Source organism: Micrasema longulum, unplaced genomic scaffold, assembly GCF_059751315.1.
Source record: "Micrasema longulum isolate JH-2025_06_02 unplaced genomic scaffold, ASM5975131v1 h1tg001567l, whole genome shotgun sequence".
NCBI lineage: Eukaryota > Metazoa > Arthropoda > Insecta > Trichoptera > Brachycentridae > Micrasema > Micrasema longulum.
In genome coordinates this window covers 442,980-466,384 of record NW_028278750.1, presented here as the reverse complement: position 1 = coordinate 466,384, position 23,405 = coordinate 442,980, and the positions used below count along the sequence as shown (strand labels likewise).

Sequence of the window (23,405 nt, the reverse complement as noted above, 5' to 3'; positions counted from 1 at the left end):
ATACTAATTGACTAAAACATTTTACTAATAGGTTCTAGCCGTAACTTCTACGGCTATTATCACATTACATTTTTATTGATTTTATCTGTGGTTTTCCTGTCAGGCACAACAAGGAGTACGCGTCCCCGTAAATAATACTCAAAATCTAATATAATCTGGCGATCAATAGAAGTATTTAAATACGAACCTTCGTTAAAAGTGAGTAACAATTCGCTTATGCACAAATAACTAAAGTGACTCATCTCAAAATTCATCATTTCGAGAAAAAACTGTTTGAAATTCGCAGAAAATAAATAATTTTTTTTTGCTTGTGAAATAATAATATTAATACTTCTGTTTGTATAAAAAAGTGCGTGGAATGATCATATTTTCACTGTAAAATTGTTGATTCGATTATCAAGATTATGACAATAACCTTGTTTCATACTGTCTACCAGATAGTTTCAAATTAGGACAATAAACTTGTTTCCTCATTTTAAAAACACATATATATTTTTCAAAATTAGGACAATACAGAAGTGAATATTGGAAAAAAACCACTTCTATTTTACGTTGGGGAAGAAATCGGTACTGTAATTTATATTTATCACAGCTTACTGTTGCAAATCGACCGCCTTAAATTTAAAAGAAACAAAATAAAATTGACTAAATATAAATGGAAAAATTACGCTTTTGCCATAGAATTAAGAATAGTCCAGAAGGAGCGTAGAATCATATTTGAATACATCGGACTGTGTCCAATAATTCCCCCACTTGGACAAACTTTCGCCGCGCGCATACTTAAAGTCACCGAGTAATATTGCCAGATCACGAAGAATATAACCCTAAGATCCAACTTTAATGATAAAAATAAGTATTCGTTGCCTAGTAGGTGATTTGGTTCAGCCGGATGAATCTCACCTGCATGATAAAGGTTTCAGCTCTTTACTTCACAAAAGTCAACAGATGGAAGAGTTGAGGAAATGTGGATGTTCAAACATAGGCAGAATGTTACACAGTGTCTAAAGTAGCCACTTAAACCAGCCAATGACAGGTCATAAGCCCTGTAAATGCCCAGACTCCCATAGTCCCCTTCTCAAAAAATATTTTTTGCCTTGAAACAGTTGAAAAAGTAGAGGAAAGTAGAAAAAAGTACACTTTCAATGAAAAGTGAAAATGCTTAATACTGGTATGAAGAAATCGAAAGTAAATTAAACGTATTGCAAATAAATAATTCGTAAAATTTTACCGTTGTTTTAAATGCCTTCAGAATGAGAATTAGCAGATTTATGGACAAAATGATTACGTATAATTATTTCAGAAGTTACTTAATATGAAAGGTTAATGTATTTAAGGTAAGTTATGTTATTTCATTCAGAAAGGGTGTTGAAGAATCGTTTTATTATTGTTATTGTGGTGTGTGTTTTAATTACGAACTAGGTTCCCCGCGGCTTCGCGCGTCAGAAAGAAATTAGTTAATTTTGCCGTTTATTAATAAGAACTTTCTCGATGGAATAAAATGTTTTTTTCCAGATAGAAAATAGCATGTATCGATTGTGAATCATTTACCTATAAGGAGGGGGGGCTGCAGGGGGCTCTTAAATTTAACTCGGGCCAGCGAGCCCCTTGTTAAATTAAGAGAAATCAATATTCTTAGATCAAATCAGTACACAAATGTAATTTCAGTGGATGGTTTAAATGTATTATGAAACATTGAATTTTGTTGCTTTATTAAATTTCTCGAGGAATATATTTATAAGGAATGCGCAATAAAAGAGACCTGTCCGTTTTTTGTCTATATAGTGTAACAATTACCTGCAATCGCCTAACAATGCTGTATCGGACATCGCCGCGCGTGCGGCAAAGGGAGATAGAACGCGGCCTGTGGCGCGGCGAACATTAAACATCGACAATCGATACCAAGCAGAGCGGCCCTTTTGCGGGCTCCCAGTCGGAGGTGCTAGCTGCACGGGAAAAATCGTTGGAATGACCGCGGAGAGGCGGTCAAACCCCCCGGCCGCGACCGAAGCTTCCCGAGTGGCCGCCAGGGCGACGAGTGGCGCTCGGACGAGAGTGTACGATTGTGTTTTACAGTATTATTTATATGTCGGGTTTTCATGCTTATTTTCAGCTAGGAGTCTCAATTTGTAATCTAACTAGCTGCCCCTTAAATAAAGACGGTAAATTGTGTCACTCGCAGGGGTAGAAGTTAGAATATCGAGACCCTAGCCACATATTTGTATCGGATTGCGGGGAATCAGACCTTGTCCAATCCAACTTGTGTCACCCTTTTTATCAGTATGTAATATATTTTCCTGTATCATTTGTACATAAATTAAGATACGGGGAAGAGGCCTACATACTCGTTTCATATGTGAAACATATCCCGAGGGAATTATCGGACTTCATAAGCATGAGAGTAGAAACAAAATATAAAATTGTCCAGCCAATGGGAGAGAGCGCTACGATATAAGCCGGGAAAGTCCGACCCTTTCTCGCTCTCCCTTGCGGCCTATGTATGCTGTCTCGTACCGTGCCCGACCGCGACACGGAACAAATTTGTTAATAAAACCCCTGTGTTTTTTGTAAATAAAAGTGTGTATTAATCAAGACTCTGCGTGTTTTATTAAATCTACGCCCTCTTCGCCTTCGACGTTGCCGCCTGCCCCTTTGGAGAATATTGCCGCAGACCCAGCCTGAAGAAAGCTCCCTCACCCGAGATAGCCGGTCAAATAGCAGCTGCAGAATCACCCCTATCTACAGTTCGACTGTATGCACGGCGAGGTGTCGTGAATAAATGCTTTAAAATGCCGATGTTTGATAATACACCATATTGCTTCCATATTTTCTTAAATATTCAACGCAACATTTTTGCGATTCTTTGAACGATTATCCGTCTTGCTTTACACGTTTTTCTTCTCTTTATCGTAATTGGGCACTGTTTTTGGGCACAAATGATTATACATATAGATAATAATATTAAATATTTGATTTGTTGAATCAAAGAATTTTCTGCCATAAAAAAACAAGTCATATCTACAATTTGTCGTTTGGTGTGCATATTATGTATTTTTAATTATTATGTATTAGTGTTTTGGATAGTAGGAACAAAATTATTCACCTCAAGCGTCTCACCTCACCGGCGGCCTCCGTGGTGTAGTGGTCAAGACGCTTGACTCACGTACGGAAGGTTCCGGGTTCGATTCCCGGTGAGAACACAAAAATTAAAATGTGATTTTTCTCAAGCCTGGGTGCTCTGTGATGTAATTCACCACTGTAATTAGGCCTCCTGGCCTGTTGTGGTGCAAAAGAAAATGTAAAATGTAATGTAAATAAAACCATTGACTTATATATTTAGATAGTAAACATAGACGCACCATGAGCCCTCTAAAATTATGACACTTAACTCATGCCAAAACACTCAGTCATGACCGATGCGTATTCAGTCGTTCTTTCACCTCCAGCCGGTTTTGACGTGAGCTAGATATTTCATTTGAAACCCAAATGCCTGATTGTGCGTGAATACATATAAAAACTGTTCGGATAAAAGGACAAAATATGGTGCAACTTTTTGTTGTTAAGTAGGAACCTAGATGCTAATGATTGAATTCCAAATCTAAAAATAATGAATAATCAAATATCGAATTCAACTAGGTACCTAAGTACTTGTTTATGTTTGAATTCCGAAACATAAAATATTGTTAATAACATCCTTACATTTTCTTTTGTACATGCATTCTCGTCTAATGTAGCCCTGGGCCTCGATTATGATGGGAAGTAAATATTTCTTTTCAATTTTATCTACAAAGTAAAATTAAGTTTTCTGCGTGAAAAATGGAATATGTTTACAATTTTTATTTCTAAACATGTTCAATTACCGGTTACCGACGAAAATACTTTGAATTATATATCGATATTAGTTTTTACCGTCTCAGTACATACCGATGAAGTTAGCCGTTCAAAATCGCGGCCCTGGAATGATAAAAATAAACGCTCCTTAGATTTGTTCTACTTAACAGATTGAAGATTTTAATACCTATAAATACGCCCGTGGCAAAGCTCATCATTTTGTTGAAAACCGCACGTAAATCGGTCGAGTAGTTATTTAGTCTAGCGAGGACACACATACGAACATTGCCTTTTATATTCAATTTTCATTTTGTACAATTATTTTTTTAAACTATGCACCACAACGGGCCAGAAGGCCCAATAATAGTGGTGAATTGCGGCACAGAATACCCGGGCTTAAGGAAAATAACATATTTCCATACATAATCCAACCCGGAACCTTCGTGCGTCTTGACCGCTACACCATGGAGGCCGCCGCACTATATATATAGGATAAAATACGTTTTGCATCACCTCATAATTTAAAGATTTTTTTTTTTCCTTTTAAGTCTGCAAACAAATAAACAAAAACTTACCACTTTTAAAAACAATTTTATTTTATTTATTTATATTTTTAGAATTTCGTATTATTTTTTATTATTTACAATAATGTTCCCTTGTCCCGTGCCAAAGGGAAACATTTTACAATAAATAAAACATGTCTTAAATTAGTTATTTAACAGAATTAACATGATAATAAAATAAAAACGGAATTAATCTAATAAACCTAACATATTACAACAGACATGAAGTATATTTAAGAGAAGGTAATATAGAAGTCTAGGCATCTACAGGGCTTAGGACCTGTCATTGCCTGGTTTAAGTGGCCACTTTACACACTGTGTAACATTCACCATTCTGTCCATATTTGAACATCTATATTCCTCAATTCTTTCATCTGTTGATGTTTGTGAAGTTAAAGAGCTGAAACCTATATTTATGAGGGTGAGATTCATCTAATTGAATTATTTCACCTACATACTAGGCAACATTGACAGGTCCTAAGCCCGGTAGATGCATAGACTTCTATATTACCATCTCTTAAATGTTCTTCACCTCTGTTGTAATAAGTTAATATAAACAACTCCCCAGGGAGTCGAATCCAGTCCTTGTCTACAAAAATTTGGACAAACTCAAAATATTGTTGATAAATCCACCTGGTCCATGAAGAAGTATAGAACTTGAATAAATAACGTTTTCAGGCGTTGCCTAGTATGTAGGTGAAATAATTCAATTAGATGAATCTCACCTCAGGATTTTAAATGATAAAAATGAAAAAAATAAATTATATTACATAAATAATAGTAAAAATTCATTAAATATTAAATCATTTTTATTAATTTAACAGTTAAAACTTTCTCACCAATGTGTTTTAATGAATGATGAATTAGACCACTTCTTTTGGTAAACTTGTATTCACAATCAGAGCAGGAGAATATTTTTTTGCCAGTATGAGTCGACATGTGTGATTTTAAAGTACTTCTTAATGAACATTTGTATTCGCATTCTGAGCATGAGAATGGTTTTTCACTAAAATGGGTACTCATGTGTAAATTTAAAGTACTTTTCTGAGAACATTTATAAAGGCACCTAGAACATGAGAATCGTTTTTCTCCGGTATGCGTAAACATGTGTGATTTCAAGTGACGTTTTTGTGAACATTTAAAATGGCATTCTGAACATGAAAATGGTTTTTCACCGGTATGTGTTAACATGTGTGAATTTAAAGTACCTTTCTGAGAACATTTATATAGGCACCTAGAACATGAGAATGGTTTCTCTCCGGTATGCGTAAACATATGTAATTTTAAGTGACTTTTTTGTGAACATTTAAATTGGCATTCTGAGCAAGAAAATGGTTTATCACCGGTATGTGTTAACATGTGTGATTTCAAGTTACTTTTTTGCGAAAATTTTTTTCGGCACCTAGAACATGAAAATGGTTTCTCTCCAGTATGCGTTAACATGTGTGATTTTAAGTGACTTTTTTGTGAACATTTAAATTGGCATTCTGAACATGAGAATGGTTTTATCTCACCTGCATGAGTTGTTAACAAATGCCTCTTCAAATTACTCTTACAAGAAAATTGAAATTCGCACACAGAGCATGAGAATGTTTTTGTGCGGGTATGCGTTAACATATGTGATTTTAAGTTACTTTTATGTGAACATTTAAATAGGCACTCAGAGCATAAATATGGTTTCTCGCCAGTATGAGTGCGCATGTGTAATACCAGTTTACTCTTTTTTAAACATTTATATTGGCACTCTGAACAGCCGAAACATTTCTTCGTTGCTAGTAAATCTGAAACAAGAAACACGAAAAATACATGAAGGCACTTTCAATTTTTTATAATAGTTAAAGAATTTTTATAATCGCCTCAAAAGGTAAGCCTTTAAGTAAGTATCTTTACTGTTCCATTTCTTGGAAAAGAAAAATATCCGAGAAGAATTAAACAGAATAAGATGATCAGAGTTTTAAAAACCTAGCCGGACTGAAGGGGGGATTCGAATCTCCAATAAATTGATTTTAATTCGATAACTCAAGTTTAATCAAAGCTATTTGCCGTATATTTTTAGTAATAGTAAAATTAATAAAAAGAAGCATTTTCCAGTTTTTGTTTTTAAATTTTGAAATAGTTGTTTTTTTAAAAAATAATTACTCTTAAAAGACTTAGGTAAATAATCCCTTTGCGCGCGTGATATAACATCGTGTTACCACTAGTAAAATACGAAATATTTTAAAGTTCAGGCATTTAAAAAAAAACATGGAGACACACTGTTTAATAATTCCTTTATGCGAATAAACATACAATCTAGCCCTGTTATAGCAAAATAAATTAAAAATCACAAATACGCCGATCATGTTACGTTGATCTATCGTACATAGTTTTACCACACATTCGCCTGAGAGATCGCATTTCAACAGCATTCGGCCTACTTTCATCCAATTTAGTAAATGGGGGACTAGAATTCCAACAGTTCATGCGCTCAGTAGCTGCAAGACTTGTAACCTAGCTCATATATATCAAAATTTAAATGTAACTGTTATTTATGTAAATTTGTTGTTTATTTCGTTTTTTAAACTATTACTTTTACTCTAAACTTCATCGTCAAATAAAATTAAACAAAAAACTGTAAAAATATGCTAGATTTATTACTGTCCATGCGCACTGTAGCTGCAAGACGTGCTGTAATCTAGCTCCCATATATCATAATTTATTGTAATATATCATAATTAAAGACGAGGAACTAGAATCTAACCATGCATGGGCTCTGTAGCTGCAAGACGTGCTGTAATCTAGCTACTATATATCATAATTTATTGTAATATATCATAATTAGAGACGAGGAACTAGAATCCCAACCGTCCATGCGCTCTGTAGCTGCAAGAAGTGCTGGGATATTTATTTATTGTACAGCGCCCTTGAGGTGATTTTCACAAAAATGGCGCTATTTAAATCATCCAAATATATATAGAAGTTTAAAACCTCTGGGTACCATCATTCATAGTCCACAGACGTATGTCAGAGCAGATGATGTGGAAGGGAGTATTACTTACTTGGGGCAATTTCATTGTATCGAGAGGAATTTAAACATTCTTGTTTAAGTTCAGGATAATCAATATCAATCTTTGTGTAGATAATTTCATCACTGGTTATCCTAGGCTGGTCAGTACCGGTCCCCGGTTCAGCCTTCACGGCAGCAACACCTGGCTCCTCGCTGCTGGAGGGGCATGGCGCCCTTTCCCCAGTATGGCGAATATCTCCTTCAATACCGCCAATCTCCGGTTCAGTCTTCACGGCAGCAACACCTGGCTTTTCGTCTTCCACAGCAAGTTCTCCTTTCACATCACCAGTCCCCGGCTCAGCCTTCACAGTAGCAACAACCGGAGTCTCGCCTTCATCAGTATGGAGAATATCTTGGTTTACATCACCAGTCCCCGGTTCAGCCTTAATATGGACTGAAGCGATTTCCATAATGTCGGTGTCGAGAAAAGATACAAAATAAATCTTTAAATAATCTGAAGAATGTATCCTGGAAATAAAGAAATTATTTATCCACATTCTCTACTTATTTTGTTACAATATTTTTAGTCATTCCGAATCGTTGTAGATAAATTCTGTAAATGCCTGGGCATCCATATTTTCTTCTATCTTTAATAAAAATATAAATTGTATCCACATACTACCTACACTTTTTACGATTCTTTGTGAAGCAATAACCATGTTATATTTATACCACTAGTATTTTTCCGACGGGGTTGGATTTTTTGTTAAAGAGCGCAAGAGCGTGTTTTTTCATTGATATTTTGTTAATTTTTTAAATAAATTTAAGGCATGGCGGTTGATTTGCAACAGTAGGCTCTGATTAAATATAAATTACAGTACTGAATTTTTTTCTAACGTAAAACAGAAGTAGTTATTAAAAAAAGTATTTATAGTGGGAAATTGAGAGTAAACAAGTTCATTGTCTTAATTTGAAACGTAAAATAGAAGTGGTTTTTATTTATAATGGGGAAACAAGTTTATTGACCTAATTTGTAACTCTGGTAGACATTATGGTGATTGTCAAAATCTTGATAATTCTTAGACTAATCAAATCAACAGTGAAAATATAGTCATTCCACGCACTTTTTAATACAATAAGAACCATTAATAAATATTATCATTTCACACCCAAAAAAAATATATTTATTTTCTTCAAATTTCAAACACGTTTTTCTCGAAATTATAAATTTTGAGATGCAATCAGCAAATTGTTGCTTACTTAAAATGGAGATTCGTATTTATATACTTCTTTTGATCGCCAGATTGCATTGGATTTTAAGTATTATTTGCCACGCAACAAAGACGCGTACTCCTCATCATGCTTGACAGGAAAACCACAGATAAAGTCAGTAAAAATGTAATGTGATAATAGTCATAGAAATTACGGCTAGAAGTTATTTTTGAATCAATCAGTTTTTATTTTTTAAATATTTTGAATCTTAAAATAGGCACACATAAACATATTCTTAAATAAGCTCTAATAATAACTATTAATATAAAGTTTATAAGTATTTATGCAAAATCAGCATTCTTTCAGTGGGTCGTCAAATCCAATAATTAAAACAAAATGATAGTAAATATATTTTTTTAATTTTTTTAAAATATATATTTGGACCCCTGTATTTAGTAGCCTTACGTGTCATGTACAAGGCTAAGATACTCGGAAAAAAAAAAGTTTTTGTTTGTCTTGGAAATGGGATGTTCGATCACTGATTTTGGTTTATTACCTTTATGAGTCCAATCACCATTGTTGCAAAGTTCAAGAACAATGGCGCGTGATTACTACTTTTTACTACAGTGTGGATATCTGTTAAGGATATTCCATCTTTCATGCATTCTGCTTCAAGATTATGGCGTTGCAAACTGAAAAATGGGCACTGAAATAACAGATGTTCGATACTCTGTGATACTGAATGAATATCATCGCATGGACAATAGTCATCATTCTTTAATTTAAACCTATATAACTACTTCTCATAGCTCCGTGTCCGGTAAAAATTTGGGTCGTTTCGAAAGTACTTTGGTGATGATGACGGAAGTTTGCTGCATCAGCCAGCGTTGGGTTTAGTGATTTGACCTGTAGAAGAAGCTCGGTAATGATCCTCTCAACGCTGCTGCGTATTTTGTTTTATACGGCATTTAGCAAAGCTAAGGGGAAATTCTGAGAAGAAAGGTGCCGTTCTTGTACAATTTGCTTCTCTTGCTCTTGCTCGATAGTAAATACATTATAAGATTAAAGAAAGTAAATAATTTTCGTTTTTCAAATATAGGAACACTGTATTATTAAGGATAACTTATCTAGCGCCATTTTCATAATATAATACCTTAGGGGCGCTTGACATAATTATTCCGTACCTAAATCCCCCCCCTCCGGCAGCTACACGTGGACCGGGTCATCTTCTAGGAATTTAGCAAAAACATGTGTTTGCACTTGTGCGATACTGCGGCAGTGACTAGTGACTACCGAACATCTACGAAAGCTACCCTTCGGATATTTTTATCTGTTATGTCATCCATAGTGTTGAAGTGCTTTATCTGTTTAGTTTTTTATTGTTTACTTTTTAGCACGAACACTTTACAAATTTACAATTATGCTCAATGTTTTTTTTTGTAAATTTATTGATAATTTTAAGTTGCCAGAATTTCACTCGTCCATGCACTTTGTAGCTGCAAGACGATTAGTAATCTAGCTTCAATAGGTAAATGTTATCAACTATCAAATATCCAAATTTAGTCAATGAGGTCTAGAATTCCAACTGTTCATGCGCTCAGTAGCTGCAAGACTTGTTGTTATTTAACTTCTATTTTTATAAATTTGTTTTTTATTTCATTTTTTAAAATATCACTAAAACTCTCAACTCCATTGTCAAATAAAAAATAGAAATGTAAATAGGGGCTAGATTTCTTATTGTCCATGCGCTATGTAGCTGCAAGACGTGTAATCTAGCTCCTATATATCATAACTGGAGACGAGAAACAAGAATCCTAACCGTCCATGCGCTCTGTAGCTGCAAAACGTGCTGGGATATTTATTTATTGTACAGCGCCCTTGAGGTGATTTTCACAAAAACGGCGCCATATAAATTATCCAAATATAAATAAATCGAATTGAAGCTTTTAAATTTATAATTTAATTAAAACAATTCATTTTGTTGTCACATGCTACGGATTTATTCAAATACTTTAGAGAACAAGTGGGTTTTAAGTTTTTTCCGAAACATAACTTCACTCTCACAGCCTCGCACCTCTGCTGGGAGAGCATTCCATGCCGTAGGGACTGCGACTGCAAATGCGCCTTTACTAAATTTAGTGCGCTGTTTGCGTAGAGGTATAATAACTTTTCCTCTCCCGTAGACGTTGCTAATCTAAGCGTGAGATGCCTGTCAGCTAGTTCATCTGGAATGCAGAGTTCCCTTAGATGTTACGGAGCAGAGTTGTGCAGTGATTTATACATAAGCCAACAGAGTTTGTATTCGACCCTCTGTGGAAAACGGAACCAGTGTAATTCCCGAAGTAGTAGAGCGATATGACTGAACTTAGAGATTCCGAAAATAAGTCTCGCTGCAGCATTCAATACATACTGTAGACAAGTCATTTTGTTCATTGGTAGACCTGCGTAGATACCATTACAATAATCGACTCTAGACACTACAAACGCATTTATTAATTGACGCGGGATTAACCGGTAAATTTTGGCGTATTTATTTGATTTGTCTCAGCTGGTAGAAGCATGAACTTATCGTTCTACTAATTTGAGCTTCAAGAGAAAGGTCATATTTATGTTGATAGATGTTTATAAATATGAAATTTTGATAAACATGACTGAATAATAAAAAAAAAACGTTTATTTGCTATACGTAAGGAAAAGTAAATAAAAAATATGAATAGAAAGTTAACATTTATAAAAATAAATTATAAATTACTTACGTCTACCATGAGACGACTTTACACGAGCTAGCATTTCACGCTTTGTTTGATAAAGCGCTTTTCCCAGAAAAAATACAATTTACCTAGACTTCTATGTTCGAAACAGCCATATTTTATATTATTTATGTTTAAACCATTAAATTTTGGTCAAGTATTAACTAATGTTATTAAATATTAGTATATAACCACTTACCGACTTTTTAAGTCTACCGGTTTCGAGACGTACCCGTCTCTACGTCAGGACACTCACTACAACAACATGCAAATACTAAAATACACCTCCACCTTCTCCATCACCGTAGTATATGTATCCAAAAATACATGAATCTCATGCTGATTTATAGAGATGCGAAGTCTACCATATCTAAACATGCACTAAGCTTAATTAAATTGATTGGAAATTATTTTAAGATGATAAGCAAACTCTGAAAAATTATTATTATTTAAACATCTCGCGTGTTCTTTAATGTTAATAGTGAAGCTACTATTGTTTTCTATTTAAAAGAGTATTCATTAATTTGACGGTATAACCGTTATTTAAAACAATATGTTAAAAAATAATATTAATTTTTCAGAGTTTGCTTATCATCTTATAATTTAAATCACGACTTTGATACGGATAAAGGAGTAAAAATTTTACATTCAAATAATAAGAGTTATAATCCTTTAATTAATAAGCAAATAAGTTTTCAGTACAGCCCTCTTTTTAAATTAAAATATAATCAATCTGGTAACCCCACCTCTACCCACTCTTAACTGCCTACCAATTCTTCAATATAAGATGATATATTTTTTTAATTAAGCTAAGTGCATGTTGAGACATGGTGGAGTTCGCATCTCTATAAATCTGCATGTGATTTATGTATTTTTGGAAAAACTTTACATATATTATGGTGATGATGAAGTTGGGGGTGTATTTTAGTATTTGTGTGTTGGTTTGGTGAGTGTCCTGACGAAGAAACGGGTACGTCTCGAAACCGCTAGACTAAAAAAGTCGTTAAGTGGTACTAATATTTACCAACAAAAGCTATATTTAAGATTTTAAAATTTACAATATTGTTATTTAAACTCGCAAATCCACTTATTCAAACTTCACACAAAATATTACTTGGATTTACTGAACATATTAAAATATTTTTGTAGGTATCGAACCAATTTAAGGTAGTATTGATTTAATGATGAAGGAAACAATACGCTCCTTAACGAAATATATCTGTAGGGTCCATAGTCGATGACACACACCATGTTAAATTAGTTCACCTGAAGTAGACTAATGACCAACGGTGCAATGTTATCATTTTCTAACGAATCCAATACATTCGTATAATGCAACTCTTACAGTATTGCATGTTAAACCGGGAGCATTTTTCTGCAGTTCATTCACATTGTCCCTACCATAAAGAAATGAGCTACAAAAGTACGTCGTCTTTAAAGAGACCACAGGACGCAACGCCAGTCAGTCAGCCCGTTAAGTTAGTCAGCCAACAAGTTCAGTTCACGTCAGACCAGCTCGACGACGACGTCACATAGTTGCAGCATGCAGTTCAAGTGCAGTCTTTTTAATCCACCATCGACGTAACACTCGTCCGACATAATCAATTATTTATTCGCCATGTAATAAATAAACATCAAACAGCAACCTCGTGTCTTCTCTATCAATCTCTAACTGGGGTAGGAACTTCAATTAACACCCAACTACATAATCTTACCAACTTTATTTATCTTACCTTGTTTGCGACTGGCTCTAAGTAGGTATTTTGAAACGGTAAAGTCCATCAATGCATACTGTGAAGAGGCGGGACTTCTTTCACCAGCCAGCTCAACCAGGAAGTTAATACGAATAAATAAAATGCGAGATTATGGTTTTATCTACAACTCGCAGATCAGATTAAGGGTGAATTTAAATAAAACTTTTTTAGTTCCTGATATACAAATTTAATGAAAGAAACTACATCAGTTTACATTACAGGCCATCATAAAGAAGTAAATTAAAAGAGACATACGCACACACTCAGCATATGCATTGATCATTGTATCCAGTGCGTATATCGACAGGATATTATATTTAAAAAACATATTGTACCTCATGTTCACGCATAATCGATGCGAGGGTATAAATAATATAATAAAAAAAGTAATAAAAAGTAATTAAAATTAGGAAAAAGAGAAGAATGTAAAAACGAGTGCTTGAGTTTATTTATCACTAATTAATTAAAACACACAAAAACATACGACATTTTAGATATTATTGAAACAAATTCTAAAAACCACTTTAATCGCATTAAAAAGGCAGCAGGACTTCGAAATTATTTAAAATTGAAAAAAAATCTGATAAACTATCCATTTTGATTACCGAAAAATATGACTTTTGACAGATCGCGTGCTTATTCCAGCGTTATACCACATAATGCGCAGGTATAAGTTTCTACGGTCGCTATCCCAGATTTGAACCGAGCTTAACTCTGTGCGAGGTTCATAAGTAATACTTTTTGCTATACCATCATTATTCTACCAGCATTCTCAAGCTTAAATTTATACCCGATTTATAAGTAAAGCCCATGTGCTCATTTGCTCCAATGCCATTGTCAAAAAAGAAATAAGATATATATTTTTTTAATAGGTACTTAAATGCGTTTGGCATCACTTCGGTAATTTTGCGATTTGCTTTAAAGACCGCAATTTTAGAAAAAAGTTATTTTAATTAACAAATAAATAAAAATGTCGACTATTAGAAAAAAATATATTTACGAGTGACAAAAAAACACCATTTAATCCTTTAACAAAATAAATAAAAGTTCATAATGGAGTTCTGGTACCAACCCTAATGTATGGAAGCGAAGCATGGAGTTGGAAAAAAAGGGACGAAAGTAGACTGAATGCTGTTGAAATGCGATCCCTCAGGCGAATGTGCGGAAAAACAATGTGTGATAGGCCCTAATGTCGAAATTAGAGCAGAATGCAAGGCTGAGTTAAGCATTATCGACAAAATTAAGAAAGGTCTTTTGCGATGGTTCGGTCATGTGGAGCGAATGAATGATGAAAGAACGGCTAAAAAGATTTATGATGCGAATGTGTCTGGTTGTAGAAGTCCAGGAAGGCCGAGAAAGACATGGCATGATCAAGTACAACAAATTCTTGAAAGTGGTCATGTGAAAAGTCGGAATAATCGACGTGCGTGCATGAGAAGATGTATGAATGTGAAGGAAGCAAAGGAAGTGTGCCAGGACAGAGTGGTGTGGCGTTCTATCCTCTCTGCCTACCCCTCTGGGGAAATGGCGTGATGGTTAGTTAGTTAGTTAGTTAACAAAATAATAGGCAAAAGTTAAAGGTTCTTAAAAACCATACCAGCCTGACAACGTCGCACAATCGATGAAGCTGGTTGTAGGCGTAAAAAACGTATAAGGGCGTGCCGGCAACATATTTGTCTGAAAATTATTATAGTAGACATTTAATACATATTTTAAGTAATTTTTATTAATTTAACAGTTAAAACTTTCTCACCAATGTGATTCAACGAATGATTTATTAGATCACTTCTTTTGATAAACTTGAATTCACAATCGGAGCAAGAGAATATTTTTTGGCCAGTATGAGTTAACGTGTGTGATTTTAAAGTACTTCTCGACGAACATTTATAGTTGCATTTTGAACATGAGAATGGTTTTCCACCGGCATGCGTGAGTATGTGTGATTTCAAGTAACCTTTTTGGTTACATTTGAATTGGCATTCTGCGCACGAGAATGGTTTCTCACCGGTATGAGATAACGCGTGTTGTTTTAATGAATATTTCCGAGCACATTTGAATTGGCATTCAGAGCATGAGAACGGTTTCTCACCGGTATGAGTTAACAAGTGTTCTTTTAATGCGTATTTCCGAAAACATTTAAATTGGCATTTAGGGCAGGAGAATGGTTTCTCTCCGGTATGCGTTAACATGTGTGATTTCAAGCGACTTTTTAGTGAAAATTTCAATTGGCATGCCGAGCAAGAGAACGATTTTTCCCCAGTATGAGTAAACGTGTGAAATTTTAAATGACTTTTTGATGAACATTTATATTCGCATTCTGAGCATGAGAATGGTTTTTCTCCGGTATGCGTAAACATGTGTGCGTTTAAGTGACTTTTTTGGGAAAATTTTAATTGGCATTCTGAGCATGAAAACGGTTTTTCCCCGGTATGAGTTAACATATGTACATTTAAATGTCTTTTCAATAAACATTTATATTTGCACTCTGAGCATGAGAATGGCTTCTCTCCGGTATGCGTTAACATGTGTGATTTCAAGCGACTATTATGTGAAAACTTAAATTTGCATTCCGAACAAGAGAACGGTTTTTCCTTAGTATGAGAAAACATGTGTAATTTTAAATGACTTTTTAATGAACCTTTATATTTACATTCTGAGCATGAGAATGATTTTTCACCGGTATGTATTAACAAGTGTGCTTTCAAGTGACCTTTTTGGGAACATTTAAATTGGCATTCTGAGCATGAGAACGGTTTTTCCTCGGCATGAGTAAACATGTGTATTTTTAAATGACTTTTTAAATAACATTTATATTTGCATTCTGAGCATGAGAATGGTTTTTCACCGGTATGCGTAAACATGTGTGATTTTAATGAACCTTTCCGAGAACATTTAAATTGGCATTCTGAGCATGAGAATGGTTTCTCTCCGGTATGAGTTGACGAGTGTGATTTTAATGCACCTTTATTAGAACATTTAAATTGGCACTCTGAGCATGAGAATAGTTTTCCACCGGTATGAGTTAAAATGTGTGATTTCAAAGTACTTTTCCGTGAAAATTTAGATTGGCACTCTGAGCATGAGAATGATTTCGCACCAATATGACTAAATATGTGCTTTATTAATTTGGATTTTCGTGAAGATTTATATTGACATTCTGAACAGGCGAAATATATCTGGCTCGCTTGTAAACCTGAAAAACAATAATAATGCATAAAACCTCTTAAATATAATAAATAAGCTGCCAAAAATAAAAAATGTATGTGTCCCCTAAAAAAACTAGTTTAGTTAACAAATGGAAGAAAAAAACTAATAAGATATACGATTCTTTTGAAAAATTACAAGTTATTTTTTATTTCATTGAACTAATTTTGACAGTGTTTTATTTTGTTAACAATATTTTGAGTTTGTCCAAATTTTTGTAGACAAGGACTGGATTCAACTCCCTGGGGAGCTGTTTATATTAACATATTACAACAGAGATGAAAATCATTTAAGAGAAGGTAATATAGAAGTCTAGGCATCTACAGGGCAAATGACCTGTCAATGGCTGGTTTAAGTGGCCACTTTACACACTGTGTAACATACAGTTGTGAAGTAAAAGAGCTAAAACCTTTATTTATGCGGGTGAGATACATATTCATAGGGTAATATGTTAATATAAACAGCTCCCCAGGGAGTTAAATCCAGTCCCTGTTTACACAAATTTGGACAAACTCAAAATATTGTTGATAAATCCACCTAGTCCATGAAGAAGTAAAGAAATTGAAAAAATAACATTTTAAGGCGTTGCCTAGTATGTAGGTGAAATAATTCAATTAGATGAATCTCACCCGCATAAATAAAGGTTTCAGCTCTTTAACTTCACAAACATCGACAGATGAAAGAATTGAAGGAATATAGATGTTCAAATATGGACAGAATGGTGAATGTTACACAGTGTGTAAAGTGGCCACTTAAACCAGCTATTGACAGGTCATAAGCCCTGCCTAGACTTCTATATTACCTTTTCTTAAATGTTCTTCATCTCTGTTGTAATATGTTTTATTTTGTTATTTGATGAAACCATAACTGTCTCACAAGGTAAGCCTATATCGAGAGAAGAATCGACTTTTTTTTTTTTTAATAAGAAAGAAGAAAGGAGGACAGATTAAGGAAGCAAGGAGATGTTTCTTCATACGTGATTTAAACAAAGATACTGTAGTTACATCTTTGATGGTGGATTGGTGATGTTGATTCCACAGTCGAGCCGCACGGACACTTTATGAGTTTAGAGAAGAAAGAGGAATTGTGGATGAGTATCTTGATATCTCAAAAAAAAGAGAGTTTTTTTGTAAAGTAAGAGGTAAACCATGAATTGATTGAACGTTGTATACTTTCACGGAGGTATATAGGAGCGTTAGGACTATGAAGTCAATTTAATAGCAGATAATGTAGAAGGAAGTATTACTTACTCGAAGCCATTTCATTTTTACGTGAGAAGTTTAAACATTCTTGTTTAATGTCGGGATAGTCGAAGTCCATTTCTGTGAATATAAGTATATCACTGGTTATCCTAGGCTGGTCAGTGCCGGTCCCCGGTTCAGCATTCACGGTGGCAAGAACTGGCTCCTCGCTACTGCGGGGACATGGTGCTCCTTCCCCAGTAAGGAGAATATCTTCTTCTACATCGACAGTCCCCGGTTCAGCCTTAATATTCACTGAAGCGTGTTCCATATTTTTAGTTTCGAGAATGGATACAAACTTAAACTTTGCTGAAGCTAAAGATAAATATCCTAGAAATAAAGACATTATTTAAGTTTAAATAACATAATAAAAAGTACGTTTTATTTCTGAAATTATCAAATTGCACGTTTTAAGAAGTAATACAAGAAATGGTATATAAGATACGACAGTATTTGCAGACGACATGGCTCTGATCGTTGATAGCGAAGAAATAGTAAAAGAGATCTTGGAAAATGTGGAGAATGTGCTAAATGCTTAGTTCAACGTGAAAATAAACAAGGACAAAACAAAAATGATCCCCGTAGGAAGAGACGAACACTAAATTGTAATATATATTGATTGATTTGGTGTTTATTTTGTAGAACTCCATATTTAAACTTATAATTAGAAATCAAACACTGATTTGAGTCTACTGAACACTTTATTTTATTTTTACAAATATAAACATATAAAAATAAAAACTTCGAGACAATTGTTTCGCCTTATTAGGACATTTTCAAACGAATGTGAAGATTATTAGGATTGAATTTCCTTATACAGTTATATAATTCAAGGTACTTAAGTAGAAAATAAAAATAATCTTATGAACTGTAGCATGTACATTAATCATAATTGAGGGAAAAACCAATGGTCAAGGGCGAGGCTAAGTGTTTAATAGGTAATGGGGAATTTAGGTATTTATATTTGAATTTCGGGGAAAATATAACAAAGTAAGTATTTATTGACATACAAGTATGTATTGTGAGATAATCAATGAAGCTTTAAAGTTTTGTAAATTTAGATAATTGTTGTCGAAAAATATCAATAATATTATAACAGGTTGCTGTTCATTTTAATTTTAAAACATGATTGAAATATTATGAGGAAATTTATCTAAACATAAATGTATTATTATACAATATTTCTATTTTTAAGAATTTCTTATCAAAATATATAAATGCAATTGTAACATGATTCATCTATTAATTACGCGTCATATAAGCGTGTACAAAAAGGAACAAAGTGAATTAAATAAGAATTTTATGATTATTTTCAATTAAGTAATTGGCAAATTGAGAATCTTGTTTTTTATTTTTAAAGGATCTTATGTGTTCTGAATATCTAGTTAATAAAGAGCGCCCAGTTTAATGTACATGCTATAGTACATAAGATTATTCTTATTTACTACTTAAGTACCTTGAATTATATAACTATATAAGGACATTCAATCCAAATAATCTTCACATTCGTTTGAAAATGCTCTAATAAGGCGAAACAATTGTCACGAAGTTATTATTTTTATATGTTTATATTTGTAAAAATAAAATAAAGTGTTCAGTAGACTCAAATCAGTGTTTGATTTCTAATTATAAGTCTAAATTGTAATTGTAAACTTGCGCAAAAGCCACCCTTGAACCGGTTACAATTGCACATAAATCATTAATCAGAGTAATAAAAAAACCGTTTCGTTATCCGAGAGACTTGCTTTTCAAAGAATTCAGAGTACTTAATATTATTCAGCGGTACCTACATACATTACATAGCAACCCGTGTAATTATAAGTTAGTTTAATTCCTGATGATGAGGTAGTAACCTCGAAACCGGTCGAAGTGTAAACCAAATTAAAGTACTTTATACAAATGTATAGACATATAAGTGACATATGCAATGGCGATTGCAGAATGTTTGTATACGTTATAACGTATCAAAGATATATCTTTGATCTGCGCAAATTCAACCACACAACCGAATATCGCACGCAACTACACTGGCTCAGTATCAGGAATAGAAGGAACATTAACATTCTATCACTTCTTCACAATATTATAATCACTTAAAGTAACATTTAATTTTAATAAATATACTAGAATCACAGATCTATTAAATTGTAAGATTCGGTATGTCCATGTTCTTGTAATTTTCTCAAACTGAACGGTTTGGGTAGGTAGGTAGAAATTACATTAAGCCAATATGCCCGCCCTTGTGTATTTAAATTGTATATGTATATAAAGCGTTAAATAAATAAATATAGTTCACTTTACATCCTGGAATTGTAACTTACTTTTTGCGGTAAATGTGGGTAAGAACTTCGTTTTTTGGTCCTGTAATATTGTTATTTATGTAATTATATTCCACGAGACAGGGACGTGTACCGCAAAGTGCTTGACAGAAGAACCACAGATAAAATATAATGTTCTAGACAATCCACAAACAAGCAGAAACTACTGCAATGTCAGCCATACATTTTTTTTCTTTGGGTTATCACAACCTTTCTTTTGTCGAGAGGTGTAATGAATTAATATAACACGAAAAAAATAAAAACTGTAATTAATTACTGAGTTGAAATTGACTTTAAAAGTGGTGAGGTGGTAGAGAGGTGGAAAGAAGTAAAAAGACAGTTGCAATTACAAGGTATTTTAGCTACACAAGTTGGAAAGCATAAAACATAGTCAGTGGCAACAAAACAAATTAAATATTTATTTATTTATTCATTCAAAATTACACTCCTTTAAATATCAATGAACTTATTAAGGCTTTTTAGGCTATGCCCGTGTCAAGCCACAATAAATAACAATAAAAATACATGGTAAAATTAATCAGATCAAATTATAATGACATAGAATAACAATCTAGAAAAAAAGGTAAATGTAAGAAATAATAAAATTTCAAGGAACACGGTGCAAAAAATATAATCAGAAATAATTTTTAAAATATAAATTATACAAATCAAAAATCACACATAATCAAATATACAAAATAATGGTATCATTGAAATCAACAAAATAATAGTAAAATAAAGTAGTAAAAAAAAAAATAATTGTATCATTAAAATCAACAGAAAAATAATATATATATAAAAACATCATCGAAATGATAATTGAGATATGTTTTCTAGAAACTCACTCAATACTATAAAGAAATATAAAAGAAAGAGCAATAAATCATATGCCAAATAATAGTACGTACTAAATTAAATTATACCAAAAAATATATTAAAACTAAAATAATACTTACTGCTACGTACTGAATTTACATTTTCTATACTGGCAACTAATATATGTAAGACTAAATATTCCTTTCCTACCCAAATCCTTCTTATTTCAAAACTCTTGTGCTTCTACCGTCCTGTGAGCAAGTCACATGTGAAAAGTTGCCTCTCTTCATCATATACTGCGTCAGCATATTTCGTACAAAGTGAATTTAGTGTTATATAAACAGCTAATTATACAGTTCATCATCATCTCCACGATACCGGTATCCATGTTTTAGCAATAGTGAAATGCTTCATATAAGGAACAATCGGAAGAACTTTAAAATCCCGCTGTTATCAGTGTACAACGCCTGAAAGTCATTTTTTTACCAAAAACGTCTTTTTTTTTAAATAAAAAGAAATATTAGCGTTTTTATAATCTACCCGAATATTTAAATTTTGGTGGCCATTTTCAACGAGTTGTGAATAACTCACTATTAGAAAATGGAAATCAAGTTAGGTTAGAGTGGGGTTCGAACCACGCACCTCTGATCAGTGAGTGCGCAACACTAACCACGGGACCACAATCCGATTCACAATCTGTTTAATTTATATTTATAATACCAAACTTTACAAAAAATACAATAATACTGTACTAGCAAAGACAAGTATGGGAAATCACTGATCACTGATAAAATCGATTTTATCAGTTTTTTCATGAAATCGTGAAACTCTGTTTCCGAAAATTGATATAAAAACGCAAAAACAAGCCTATTATAGTGTGGTTAACTCAATTATTCACCAAAAAATAAGACATACTTTTTTCATGAACAACATCAAATGAATTATTTTTTAATTCAGCCATTTGGAATACGCCTCTCGATATGGAATCCCCGGTATGCCATATATATATGTAGAATAGAAAATATTCAAAACAAATTTATAAAGTACCTTAAATACAAAACCGGTATTTCTTATGTATCTACTCTCACTGCCTCCACCTTCCATGGAATCATTTCTCTACAATACCGCAAAGTGTGTGCGGACCAACTACTGCTTTACAAAATTATGACAGGAATGGTTGACTGTACAGAGCTGCTTGGTTTAATAACAATACATGTGCCAGCCAGGATTTGAAGACGGTACCACCTGTTTCATGTACCAATAAGTAAAACATCGTATGTTAAAAATGCTTTTTTTCGTAGGACTTTTTCAATGTACAATACAAAATTTAAAAATATAGATTACACAAACACCACTCTGTCACATTTAAAATTTACACTAAAAATGTATTATGTAACGTAGTAGATATTATAAAATATTATATATAAATATGTACATCTCCCCTCCCCTCCTTATCCTCTCTTCAAGCATTCTTGTCCTTATCCCGCCCAATTTACAGTAACTTAATGTTCTTAAAATAAATATTTAAAAAATCTTTGATTATTGAGTACATGAAAATAACATTTTTACATGTATTTATTTGATATGTAATATATTTTCTTTACTAACTTTGTATACTATGTGGAAAATTGTTATTAGTTCTGAGTTTATACGCTATATCTGTTTGTTTACCAAAAATATGTATGTAGAACTATTGATTTCCCAAATAAAATAAAATAAATAAATAAATTTCCATTTATCGATTTGTCCCATTTCTAACGTTTTTTTCAAAATGATGTAACTTTGAAAGAACGTCGTTAATAATTAGGCTTATTTTAACTTTTTTTAATTTTAAAGCTGATTTTTAAAGCTGATGATATATATTATTGTTATCAAAAACATTTTTCACTTTGTGGTATGACATTTTACATTTATTTGTTTATAAATTTGTATAAACCACTTATTTTTTTTTTTTTTATATTACACTTCGACCGGTTTCGAGGTTACTACCTCATCGTCAGGAATTTAACTAACTTATAATTACACGCGTTGCTATTTATATAATAAAATATTGTACGAAAGAGACAGAAAATTGAAAGAAAGAGAGAGAAAGAAGATAAAATAAATCATAACGGGAATAGTTTTAAAAGAGGACTCGAAGTTAAATTTAATTGATTATTTATTATTTGAAGTTTTTGATTAATGGCTTTACTAATTTCTAATCGTTCTAAATTATCTAAACGTAAACCATTTTTATTGACATGCAAAATTTCAACACACGTTTCTTGATTAAATTCATGGTTTTCGGATATAAGATGATTTGCGAATTCTGAAAAATTATTATTACTCAGACATCTTATATGTTCTTTGATTCTAACTTTAAATTTACGTGAAGTTTTTCCAATATAGAAATTTGGGCAATTTAAACAATTTAATTTATAAATTCCCGAATGATTTAATTTATCATCCTTATCTTTACAATTTGTTAATATTTTACCTATGTTATTATTGGTATAAAAAGCTGGCCTAATATTAATAGGTAAAATTTGTGCTATATTATTAGAAAATGAATTAATATACAAAATTCTACGCCAGTTCTCATTTTTATTGGAAATATTTTGGGAACTGTATAAGTATTTTTTCCTATAGTTTAATTTAAGTTTTTTATTCAAAATATTGTCAATTAAATTTAGTTCATAGCCATTATGATGATATATGTTTATGTTGATTTATGTGTCAATCATTGTGTTAAAA

The 23,405-nt window shown here is 32.9% G+C and overlaps 2 protein-coding genes and 1 long non-coding RNA gene across 3 annotated transcripts; 1 reads left to right on the top strand and 2 right to left on the bottom strand.

The window, feature by feature from the left end:
- The first annotated feature begins 2 nt into the window (after positions 1–2).
- On the top strand, positions 3–2,591 carry LOC148274846 (uncharacterized). Its single transcript, XR_015824182.1, has 2 exons — positions 3–198; positions 1,783–2,591. It is a non-coding gene; the product is annotated as an uncharacterized LOC148274846 (long non-coding RNA).
- Positions 2,592–5,189: 2,598 nt separating this feature from the next.
- LOC148274845 (uncharacterized) lies at positions 5,190–8,756 on the bottom strand. Its single transcript, XM_088236525.1, has 3 exons — positions 8,638–8,756; positions 7,430–7,905; positions 5,190–6,172 (listed from the first exon to the last, which is right to left on the bottom strand). Exons 1-3 carry the CDS (start codon positions 8,685–8,687, stop codon positions 5,190–5,192), a joined length of 1,509 nt encoding a protein of 502 aa, XP_088092651.1. The 5' UTR covers positions 8,688–8,756.
- Positions 8,757–13,268: 4,512 nt separating this feature from the next.
- On the bottom strand, positions 13,269–19,963 carry LOC148274844 (uncharacterized). The gene is made up of 3 exons (XM_088236524.1): positions 19,860–19,963; positions 17,548–17,868; positions 13,269–16,286 (listed from the first exon to the last, which is right to left on the bottom strand). Exons 2-3 carry the CDS (start codon positions 17,807–17,809, stop codon positions 14,806–14,808), a joined length of 1,743 nt encoding a protein of 580 aa, XP_088092650.1. The 5' UTR covers positions 17,810–17,868; positions 19,860–19,963; the 3' UTR covers positions 13,269–14,805.
- Between the last annotated feature and the right edge of the window lie 3,442 nt (positions 19,964–23,405).